Source organism: Oncorhynchus clarkii, chromosome 29, assembly GCF_045791955.1.
Source record: "Oncorhynchus clarkii lewisi isolate Uvic-CL-2024 chromosome 29, UVic_Ocla_1.0, whole genome shotgun sequence".
Lineage (NCBI taxonomy): Eukaryota > Metazoa > Chordata > Actinopteri > Salmoniformes > Salmonidae > Oncorhynchus > Oncorhynchus clarkii.
This window is the reverse complement of record NC_092175.1, coordinates 13,312,368-13,324,640: the sequence shown is the minus strand read 5'-3', so window position 1 is coordinate 13,324,640 and position 12,273 is coordinate 13,312,368. Positions and strand designations below refer to the sequence as shown.

The 12,273-nt window shown below is 41.5% G+C and overlaps 1 protein-coding gene across 1 annotated transcript in view; it reads right to left on the bottom strand.

The window, feature by feature from the left end:
- LOC139388299 (neuropeptide FF receptor 2-like) overlaps nucleotides 1–11,930 on the bottom strand; it is a 32,701-nt gene extending 20,771 nt beyond the window's left edge. The window contains exons 1-3 of the mRNA XM_071134897.1: nucleotides 11,573–11,930; nucleotides 1,070–1,169; nucleotides 832–952 (exon numbers count right to left, since the gene is read on the bottom strand). Coding sequence (XP_070990998.1) covers nucleotides 832–952; nucleotides 1,070–1,169; nucleotides 11,573–11,930 — 579 coding nt within the window. The remainder of the gene's footprint in view (nucleotides 1–831; nucleotides 953–1,069; nucleotides 1,170–11,572) is intronic.
- Between the last annotated feature and the right edge of the window lie 343 nt (nucleotides 11,931–12,273).

Below are 12,273 nucleotides of genomic sequence, written 5' to 3'. Positions count from 1 at the left end.
AAACCAGCCTGTGAAAAAATACCTGTATATAGTTTTCTTTTACAGTTTACCACCCAGCCAATGTATTCTGTGCATATGACAAATAGACTTGACTTTGATTTTGTGAAACTTCAGCGACACTGTATGTTATCGGGTAAGTTCACTGGAGTACTCAACATGATCATGCCACGTGAATAGACCTATAAACGTGGCTTGAACACCAACCTGTGTTTCCCATCATATCCGTGGGGTGTGCCAAAGCCATGTATCTGTGACACGGCGTCAAAACTCCCAAAAACTGTCCGTTTGCGGAAAAGTATGCTGGAATTTTCAACCCAGAAACGTGTCTTTTCATTCAGTAATATCAAATTGATACATACAGTACCAGTCAGAAGTTTGGACGCACACACCTACTCATTCAAGGGTTTTTCTTTATTTTTACTATTTTGTACACTGTAGAATATTAGTGAAGACAACAAAACTATTAAATGACACATATGGAATCATGTAGTAACCAAAAAAGTGTTAAACAAATCAAAATATATTTTAGATTGGAGAATCTTCAAAGTATCCACCCTTTACACACTCTTGGCATTCTCTGAACCACATTCATGAGGAATGCTTTTCCAACAGTCTTGAAGGAGTTTGATGTCTACACTACTTTTCTACAACGTAAAAAATAGTCAAAATAAAGGAAAACCATTGAATGAGTAGATGTGTCCAAACGTTTGACTGGTAATGTACTGCATATGCACTGTATTGTTTTGCTTTTGTGAAAGTGAAATATGGCCTTTATAACATTGATGTTGAAACTGACATTTGAATAATAAAACCTGAGCTGTACCAGCATACCTGGAGCATGACCCCTGAAGGACACATGATGGAGATAGCCAGGACCCAGATGATGACAATGATCAGCGTGGAGGTGGAGATGGTCAGCTTCTGCTTGAAGGGGTATATAATGCAGCGGAACCTGTCATAGGGAGAGGAGAGAATGGATTGTTCCTTAGTGAACATTTTCAACACACACACTTTTGTTTCACAAACACACAGCTTAATTCATGATTTCATCAGTTGAAAGAAACCTCACCTGTCCACAGCTATTGCCACCAGAGTAAAGACTGAAGCTGACACTGATATGCCTTGAACCATCCCACTCAGCTTACACACTAAACTTCCAAAAGGCCAGCCTGTCAAATAAGACAAAGACGTGATACAGTGCCTTGCGAAAGTATTCGCCCCCCTTGAACTTTGCGACCTTTTGCCACATTTCAGGCTTCAAACATAAAGATATAAAACTGTATTTTTTTGTGAAGAATCAACAACAAGTGGGACACAATCATGAAGTGGAACGACATTTATTGGATATTTCAAACTTTTTTAACAAATCAAAAACTGAAAAATTGGGCGTGCAAAATTATTCAGCCCCTTTACTTTCAGTGCAGCAAACTCTCTCCAGAAGTTCAGTGAGGATCTCTGAATGATCCAATGTTGACCTAAATGACTAATGATGATAAATACAATCCACCTGTGTGTAATCAAGTCTCCGTATAAATGCACCTGCACTGTGATAGTCTCAGAGGTCCGTTAAAAGCGCAGAGAGCATCATGAAGAACAAGGAACACACCAGGCAGGTCCGAGATCCTGTTGTGAAGAAGTTTAAAGCCGGATTTGGATACAAAAAGATTTCCCAAGCTTTAAACATCCCAAGGAGCACTGTGCAAGCGATAATATTGAAATGGAAGGAGTATCAGACCACTGCAAATCTACCAAGACCTGGCCGTCCCTCTAAACTTTCAGCTCATACAAGGAGAAGACTGATCAGAGATGCAGCCAAGAGGCCCATGATCACTCTGGATGAACTGCAGAGATCTACAGCTGAGGTGGGAGACTCTGTCCATAGGACAACAATCAGTCGTATATTGCACAAATCTGGCCTTTATGGAAGAGTGGCAAGAAGAAAGCCATTTCTTAAAGATATCCATAAAAAGTGTTGTTTAAAGTTTGCCACAAGCCACCTGGGAGACACACCAAACATGTGGAAGAAGGTGCTCTGGTCAGATGAAACCAAAATTGAACTTTTTGGCAACAATGCAAAACGTTATGTTTGGCGTAAAAGCAACACAGCTGAATACACCATCCCCACTGTCAAACATGGTGGTGGCAGCATCATGGTTTGGGCCTGCTTTTCTTCAGCAGGGACAGGGAAGATGGATAAAATTGAAGGGAAGATGGATGGAGCCAAATACAGGACCATTCTGGAAGAAAACCTGATGGAGTCTGCAAAAGACCTGAGACTGGGACGGAGATTTGTCTTCCAACAAGACAATGATCCAAAACATAAAGCAAAATCTACAATGGAATGGTTCAAAAATAAACATATCCAGGTGTTAGAATGGCCAAGTCAAAGTCCAGACCTGAATCCAATCGAGAATCTGTGGAAAGAACTGAAAACTGCTGTTCACAAATGCTCTCCATCCAACCTCACTGAGCTCGAGCTGTTTTGCAAGGAGGAATGGGAAAAAATGTCAGTCTCTCGATGTGCAAAACTGATAGAGACATACCCCAAGCGACTTACAGCTGTAATCGCAGCAAAAGGTGGCGCTACAAAGTATTAACTTAAGGGGGCTTAATAATTTTGCACGCCCAATTTTTACGTTTTTGATTTGTTAAAAAAGTTTGAAATATCCAATAAATGTCGTTCCACTTCATGATTGTGTCCCACTTCATGATTGTGTCCCACTTGTTGTTGATTCTTCACAAAAAAATACAGTTTTATATCTTTATGTTTGAAGCCTGAAATGTGGCAAAAGGTCGCAAAGTTCAAGGGGGCCTAATACTTTCGCAAGGCACTGTATGTAGAATATACAAGGAAAGAAAATATCTGGGACAAATAATGAGTCAGTAGTGGATCCTTAGCTTGAATATTTTTCTTAAGAAAAAGCTACACTCTTAGAAAAAAAGGTGCTATCTAGAACCTTGAAGGATTCTTTGGCTGTCACGATCGGTGTAACGGCTGTTGGAAGGAGTGGAGGACCAAGGTGCAGCATGGTATGTGTTCATCTTTATTATTTGAACTGAACACTGATTAACAAAAAAACAATGAAGAGAACGAACAAAACCAAAACAGTGCTGTCTGGTGCAGAAAGACACAAAACAGAAAACTACCCACAAAACACATGTGGGAAAAGGCTACCCAAGTATGGTTCTCAATCAGAGACAACGATAGACAGCTGCCTCTGATTGAGAACCACACCCGGCCAAACATACAGAAATAGAAAACATAGAACACAAAAACTTAGAAAGCCCACCTCAACTCACGCCCTGACCAAACCAAAATAGAGACATAAAAAGGATCTCTAAGGTCAGGGCGTGGCAATCGGAGAACCCTTTGAATATCCCTTTTTGGTTTGAGTAGAACCCCTTTTGCGTTCTACATGGAACCCAAAACAGAAGAACGCCAAAGAACCCTTTTGGAACCCTTTTTTCTAAGAGTGTAGATAACATGCAATTTCATAAGCATGAACAAAAATGTATAGGGACTGAGTGAGGGAATATGTGGAAAGACAAGTAGAGTGATTGGAAACTGTGTAATAGACATTGGGTCAAAGTAGATAGCACTAAGCACTCTAAGCTCATGACTGTGCCACTTACAGTAAGTTCTGTATAGAAGCAGCCACGGTTGACAGTCTTAGACTGATTTTGTCCATTAGACCTATCAGCTGTCAGAATATGACCATTACAGTAAACACAAACATTCAGGAAAACAACCCCAGTACCACCAACAACATAACAGAGGTAGCCGGGTGCTAACCAGGGGTTGGAACCAGTTCAGAGAGCAGACATGAAAACCGGAAAATAACAAACATTTTCAAGAAACAGAAACAGAACTGGGAATGAAATGGTCTATACTGTTCCAGAATCATTCTTTTTAAAGCATGGGAATCAGTTAATAACATTATTTTATGTTACACAAAAAACAACAAAGTCCTGTCACTCAGAAACTTCCTGCCAGCTGAAAATCTGTCCGTGGGTGTGTGTGTAGCCTACCTCCCCTCCCCCCTCTGAATATTTATTTTTTTATTAGAGAAGAATGGATTCACTTTTTCAATGCTAGTTAAAGATACTATTGTTTCACATTCGACTTATTAACTGCAAAAAGGTCATTTTAAATGTTGGTGCCGATCTGCTTGTTAGCTAGCTCTGGTCCAGCGTTAAGCCAATCAGAAGTTCAGAGAAATTCAAAGTTCCTTCACAGGAGCCGCTCCTCCCGAGATAAAATTCTGAAGGTATAAGTCAGATAATGCATGTTATAACATAATGCACTAGAACAAGGGTGCTAGTCTTGGCATGCAAGGGTATTTGCCTTAGCATGCCAAGGCTTTTTTTAAATTATTATTTATTTGTGTGACTTGCCAAGGTTTTTATTATCTCACTTATTTTCACCAGGTAATTTATTTTTATAGACTGGAGAAAATTTGTGAAATTGCATGCATTGGTTTCGAAATTGCATTGATATTCACCGCAATGTTGTAGTTATTACCAAGGTATGTCAATCTGATTAGCCAATGGGTTTTTGCAGGAGATTAATGTTATTAGTTCAGCGCAAGATGACCCGCCTCGCCTCTCCCGCCAAATTCAAAACCAAGGCGGCACTGAAGATGAGAGATTCGTTTTCACTTGGCTATGAGCTAGCAAGCTTTCTTTTGTTATTTAAAATGGTTCAGGCCGCAAAATCTCATCAGCAAAGAAAAAATAAGGCAGATTTCCACTCATGTATTGCCTCTTGGACAACGGAATATGGATTCTCTGTTGTAAAACTGTTGTTTGTTGGACGTCAAGTCAAGTGCACAGTGTCGTTTTGAAACGAGACATGAGAAAAACTTCAAGGATGAGGCGGGCAAGGCTGAATGAATCAAGATGGCCGTGTCCAGGTATGAAAAGCAAAGAAGTGTGTTTAAAAAATCTACATGCAGTCAAAAATCAAGCAACAGAGGGGAGCTACAAAAGTTGTGCAGTGCACTGCTAAACATGGAAAACCATTTACTGAAGGGAAATATATCAAGGAGTCTTTCCTCAGTAGTTCACAGGCTTTATTTGATGGATTGCCTAACAAAGACACAATCATCTCAAAGATAGAATTCATGCCTGTGTTTGCCAGAACTGTTGAAAGGCGCATTACTGAGATGGTTGAAAATATAAAGGAACAGCTAACTGTAGCGTTAAAGTGTGGCTCTTGATGAGAGTGTTGATGTGAATGACATTCCACATCTGTCAGTTGTTGCAAGATACTGTGACTCGGAGCAGGTACGCGACAAGCTCCTTTGTCTAAAACCCATGCATGGTACTACTAAAGGGGAAGATGTAGCAAAAGCCTTCACCGATCATTTAAAGGAGAGAGGTGTCGATATTAAAAACATATTCTCTATTACAACTGACCGTGCCCCCGCTATGGTGGGGAAACATAAAGGATTCGCAATGCTGATAGAAGATAAGATTGGCCACCCCTGTGGTTAATTTTCACTGTATCATTCACCAAGAGAATATGTTACAATATTTCAAATTCCGATTTAGGTACTGTGATGGCTACTGTAGTTAAAATTGTGAATTTCTTTGTTGCTCGCTTATCTTTGACACAGACAGTTTGACACTGCTGGAAGAGATGGAACAAATCCTCAAAGGCTTGCCTCTTCACTGCAGTTTCAGGTGGTTAAGTGGAGGGAAGGTTCTGGAACGGTTCGTGAAGTGTTTGGATGCTTTTTGTCAGAAAAGGGCCAAAACTACCCAAAGCTTAAGGATGAGGATTGGCTTGTAAAATTGATGTTTCTCACTGATATAACAGGTCACCTCACTGAGCTCAACCTGCGCCTGCAGGGTGCAGGCTAAACAGTGCTGGATCTGTTCAATGCATGGAAGGTATTGTTTGCCAAGATAGAAGTTTACTTGCGGGATGTCCAAAGTGGAACTTTCGGGCTCTTCAAGCAACTCAAAGGGCTGTCAATTCCACACACTGTCAGTGCTGACGTTATCGGAGTGTACATGGGGGAGCTGAGTTCCCTGAAAGATTTCAAGACTTAACTTAACATGGCCCAATGTTTTCTTTTTTGATAAAGTCAGACAACTTTGAGGAGAGCGACTTGGATCTGTCTGTGTTTCAGTCGAGGACTCTGAAAGGCAGCTGATCGAGCTCAAGGCATCCTCTCTTTGGTCATCAAAATTGACTGAGCTGCGCAAAGTACCGGAAGGGACTGAGAGAGATCAGGGGGCCTCCATTATCCACTGTTGGAAGAGCATGCCAGTGAAATTTGACAGTCTGAAGAATGTTATATTTGCAATGCTTTCAGCATTTGGATCCACGTATCTATGTGAACAGATCTTTCCACACATGAAGTCAACCCTGAGCCCTTCACGCCGCGGCTGACAACGGACCACTCAGAGGCCTTTGCGCAGCTCAAAGTCTCCAAATATAGCATAGATATTACGCAGCTCAGATATGGAAAGCAGGGACAAGGATCACACTAAATTGGTAAGATGTGAATTTCAACACCAAATGATATAACCTTGTAATGTTCACGCCAGAAAATTTCAGCAAGTACTAATGTAAACGTGTGTGTATTTGTGTTGCAGGGGATTTGGAATAAGACGGGGGAGATGGAAGATGGAGTAGGCTACAATTCTCAGCAACAGATGATAATGATGATGATAATATGGAAATAAGATGTTTTTTTTTTACATTCAGTTATGTTCAGGGCTGTTGGTAGGCTTAACAGTCATCTTAGTTGTTTATTTTTATTGAACCTTGTATTTTATAATCACATGTATTATTTGACCTTTGTAGTTATGCAGCCTATTTTGTAATGGGACTGTTCCACAGAAACACATGAAAGAGGAGCAATTTATACACATTATTATTATTATTATTATTTTAAACAAAGATGCATAAATCATATTTCCAAGTGTTCCAACAAAATGTTCACATATAAACAATTGAAATGTCTGATAAATGCAATTGAAAACAGTAGAAGACACTTGAATCGAAATCTGGATTCCATCTAGATAAAACACATCCAATATTATCCATAAATCAAAACCATAAAACTACCATTTAGAAACATAATATACATAAAGCCACTCCTATCAAGTCACAATAAGACCGAATTCAAATTAATACATCAAAATTAAAATGACCATAGCATTAAAACTGCTGACCACAACTGCATGTCAGACAAATACACATATAACGCAATTAAATAAGAGGCATAACATCAAAGGAATGACTTACAATCATCAAGGACGCTTGCCAAACAATATCGACCAAACAATGGCGAAAATCAGGAAGTACAATACAAAATTCTATAGATGCGTTTGAAAAGGAGCGAAGACGGCGCCGGATTCAACAACTTGGACATCGCCTTGGTGCGGCATTGCTCATCTGATGCAGGTAGTCCTTTAGTGGAGCTGGGTTGTGCTAATGGACAGCACCTCCGTTAGCGAGCTATGGAATGCATCCGTGTGTCCGCAATTAGACATAAAACAAACACAATTAGTTATAATACACATAGAAAATCACAACTGGCATGCATATCGTTAGAAATGGTAGGATAAATTGTGAAATGGCACTCCACACAAAAAAGGTTGCCGGCCCTTGCACTAGGAGTACCCTAGCTCTATGGGTGGTAAATCATTTCATCTGATTAATTTGATTCAATGGAATTTCCTCTTTGAGGACTGCAACTGTAGAAATGAATTTATGCCTATTAATATGCCATTGTCAACTTCCTGTCTATGGTTATTTTGCTCACTGTCAATTGCTCGCTGTCCAGTAAATTAGTATAAATTAGTTCCAATGGTATATAAGAGGACAACGCTCTTCTTTTGGTCTTAAAATCGCTTACCGTATTATAATATAGATTATCAATTTATTTTCCTGTGTCTATTATCTTCCTTAGTTGTCTGTCAATGTTGTACAATGTTATAGCTATAGCAAATGCTTAAGAATTAATGATTTGCCATTTACAGTACAATGGTTGATATCCAACCGTTGGATCAAGAAGTGATTGTAGGGCTATGCGCTGCAAATGAGCGTAAACTAAACCATAATGGTGCCATGCATCTGACTTGACTGTTAGTGATTGAATGTGTTTAAAAAATATATATAAATACATTGTTTTTATTTATTTATTTGCTAGGGACAGATACAATGATTCAATGTTTTAATTGTATATATCCCAAACATATTAGGCTATTATTATCTACTTATATATTATCTATACTGCCTAAAACTTTTATAAACCATCTAATAATAAAAAGTTAGTCATAAAAGTTTTAGTTAAAAGACCATCTTTTTTTATAGCTCCTGAACAGTTATTCTGATTCCCATGTAAAATAGCCTTTTGAGTGACTATTTTTGGGGGATAGAAACGCTCACAATTTGAGAAAATGTACTTATTCTCTCATGGCTGACTACCAGAAAGTTAGAAAAGACAGGCTAAGTGGGCAGAGAGCTTGTATTCATGAGCTCACCTTTATTGACAGCTCTTTGAAACTCCTATGTTAAGAAACTTGGATGCAGTGAGCCGTGTTGCAAAAAAATTATCTCAAGAAAATTTGGTGATGTACAAAACAACTCAAACAACATTTACATTTAATCAATTATGTAAATTATTTATATATCTCCCATTTATCTCTTGTGTCACAGCAACACCGATTGATGTGTTGAAATGACAACTGGTAGAGTTTTTAACGACCCTTCCCCACCTTTTGTCCCATGCTGGCTGAAGACCTAGCTAGACAGTAACTAGCTAACATCAGATACAGATGAAAGGGGAGACATTTAAGTATCTTTGCCATGGATGGATAGTGTCAACTTTTAATTATATTTGCTGACACCCTACAGTCAATTTTTGGCACCAGTAGAGTAGCTATCTAGTTATATAAATCACGCCCCTCCACGAACACACCTTCTCCAATGTTGGTGACTAGGCGGTACTTATTCAAATGAGGTAAGAGAATATCATGTTACCATTGCTGTATTCAAATGAGAGAGTTAGGGCGATGTCACCCTAGCCCCTTAATAATCCTGCGTCCTGAATTCAAGTGTTTGACATGGGGGAATGGACCAGTAACGTTATGATCAAACTTAATTCATGTATAAGCAACAGTCATTTTTCTTTTAGTCATCATACCATCTGGTTTCATCCAAATATCAAATTCCATGAAAACATGATTTTGACTGTTCATGACTTTTAAGCAAACTTTTAACATCTTTACACTACCAGGGAACAGAGGAATAAAAATGGCCAGCCCAAATGTGAGGATGACACGCTTCTTTTGAGCCTAAAATGACGAAAATCGACACAGGAGCAGACTATCTCACAACTTCCATTTTTTTTGCATATTAAAATATAGATGTCATTACAATGTGTCCAGGGATTCAAGCCAAGCCTCCTGTTCCACCCTCTCTTCCTCTCTCCCCACGTGCAAAATTTCAGTCTCATCTCGCGGCCTACACTTGTCTGTAAATAACTAGGTAGCTTGTCCGCTCCATTGCAAGCTGCTCTATCCGCACTGATTGGTGAAGTATTTTAATGAGCTAAATGTAAAAAAAAACACTGTAGATTTTAAAGGTTAAAAAGGGAACAGAAAGGAACAATATAAACCGGCTCTTTGTTTTTTTTCCGAACTGGTTCAGAAGTTTATTTTGCTACTCGGAAAAGTGGAACGGAATGAAAAAAAACAGCGGTTCTGTTCAGAATGAAGAAATTTGAAAATGATTTAGGTTCAACCCCGTTTTCTAATCCCCGTACAGCTGCAGACGTTCTTACAAAAAAGCAGCGGTTTGATCAAACAAGGGCTGACTCGGTTTGAGTACTGGCCATCGCAATCAGATAGGGTCCCGCAGGGAGTGCCCTGGTTAAACTGCTCTGAAACGGCCAGTGGCTCCCCCCAGTGACTGACCCTGGGTAGGGGCCTTGGTTTCCCCAGTCGGGGTCTCCCCCAACAAAGCCATGGACACCCAGCACACCCTTGGGGGCCCCTGGAGCTTTCCCCCTATCCCGCTCGGATATCAGGTGCATGGATCCAGTGTGCGGTTCCAACTAAAGTAAATTGCTGATATTTATATGCTTGTGTCTATCCCAATACAGACTTGTTCAGGGTTGATTGGGGGTCGCTGGTGAACCGGGTCTTACCAACTTTCTCTCCCAAAACGGACCTGTTGGTTCCCATCGCCTGGATTTGCCAATAGGGAGGAGCTCAGGGAACTGAGCTTCCTGCAATCCAGGACCTATATAAGAGGCGGTGTCAGAGGAAAGCCCATAAAATTGTCAGAGACTCCAGTCACATAAGTCATAGACTGCTTTCTCTGCTACCGCATGGCAAGCGGTACCGGAGCGCCAAGTCTAGGACCAAAAGGCTATTTAACAGCTTCTACCCCCAAGCCATAAGACTGCTGAACAATTAATCAAATGGCCACTGGACTATTACATTTACATCCCTCCATTTGTTTTGTACACTACTGCTACTCGCTGTTTATTATCTATGCATAATCACCTCACCCCTACCTACATGTACAAATTTATTCGGGGCATGTGACAAATAAAGTTTGATTTGATTGTGCCAGACTGGCTCTCCCCCTTTCTCTGTCTGGCCACTAGCCTCCGCGTAAAAACAAAATGGTGAAAACACCTTGCTGCCCCAGGTTCCTCCTGGGGCTACGCCTGTCTGAGGGTTGCTTTGCCATCAATTGGAACCCCCGGATTTTCACAGTTGGGCCAGTAGCAGGCCGCCTCCGTGTGGCCTTCGTCCTCCTAAGTGTAGACCAGGACGACTCAGTGGTAAAAAGAGGGGGTCTCGGTTCTCTCCCTTCTCCCCCATGCACTCCTCCTTTCCCTTCCCGTCTCGGAGGGAGGCACCCACCTGACTCTGCGTCCCGGCTCCCCGCATCTCACCGCATCTCACCATTTTGCCTGGGTTGCGCCCAACTGGCTCTCCCCGTCTCCCCATTACGCACGGCCTCACGGCCACGTCCGAAGGTGATTGGGGGTCGCTGGTGAACCACCTCTCTCTCCCAACACAGACCTGTTGGTTCCCATAGCCTTGGTTGCGCCCTGACTGACTCTCTCCCTTTCCCTCGTTATGCACGGCATCAAGGCTGCGTCCGAAGAGGATTGGGGGTTGCTGGTGAACCGGGTATTCTCACTTGTTTCCCTGTTGTACTCTGCTAAGCACTGCCTAATTCAAACATCTGCTGTTGGCAGTGTAGTGCAGTGCAGTGTGGCTCACTCCCACCGCCTCTCTATCCCTTGGCTCGGGGAGCTCGTGGTCAGGAGAGGGCTTTGGCTCTGATTCTGCGCCCTGGCTCCCCATATCCCCCCATTTTTTTTACCAGGTGTCCCATAAGGACAGAGAGAGCTAGTGCGTCCACGTCCTTACCAACCACTGCCTGTTGATTGCCTGCCCAGGTGCCCTCCACAGCTGTGGGCAATTCTGCAATTGTGTAGGGTTAAGGTTGAGCCAAAGTTTGGACATTAAGCTATGGTTAGTGTTGTGGTTGAGGGGTAGTGTCAGGGTTCGGAGGCCTTTGAGTACTAACCTGTTATGATGTTGTCCACCAGGGTAGTGGGCATACAGAATATGCCAACCAACAAATCACTAATAGCCAGATTGAGTATGAAGAGGTTGGTGACTGTCCTCATATTCTTGCTCCGCAGCACGATGAAACACACCACACCATTCCCCACCATACAGACCAGGAAGATGAGTAGGTAGGACACAATGAAGACTACCGCCACCGAGGGCTCGTGGAGGTACAAGTCCACATAGGTGATATTCTGTTGGGTGTAGTGGTAGGGTGGGTTTTGGAGGTATTGGGGGTCCCTTGAGGAGTTGAAGTAAAAGCTGTTCCAGTCTTCTGAGCTGTTGGAGCAGTTGGGATCCAGAGTCTGCGTCATGGTGGAATCTGAGGAGGGATTGAGGGGGTGAGGGAAAGAGAGAGAAAGAGAAAATGGGAGGGAGAGTATGACGGTGAGATGGTGGTTTTAGATTGTGGGTTTCTTTGTGCTGTACAGATAGTGAAATGATTCGTCACGTTGGACACCTTGTGAATATACTGTAGTGGTTGACAAAAGAAAGGTTCTGGTAGAGATGATGTGCAACAGTCTGGCTATTTTCAGATTACATTTTTTTTCTCTGTCAAAAGCCATCTTTCTATTGTTGAACCTTGAAGGCACTTATCATTGACATACAGTACACCATACGTGATAAATATTATATTGTGTGTACTGTAGGTCTCTA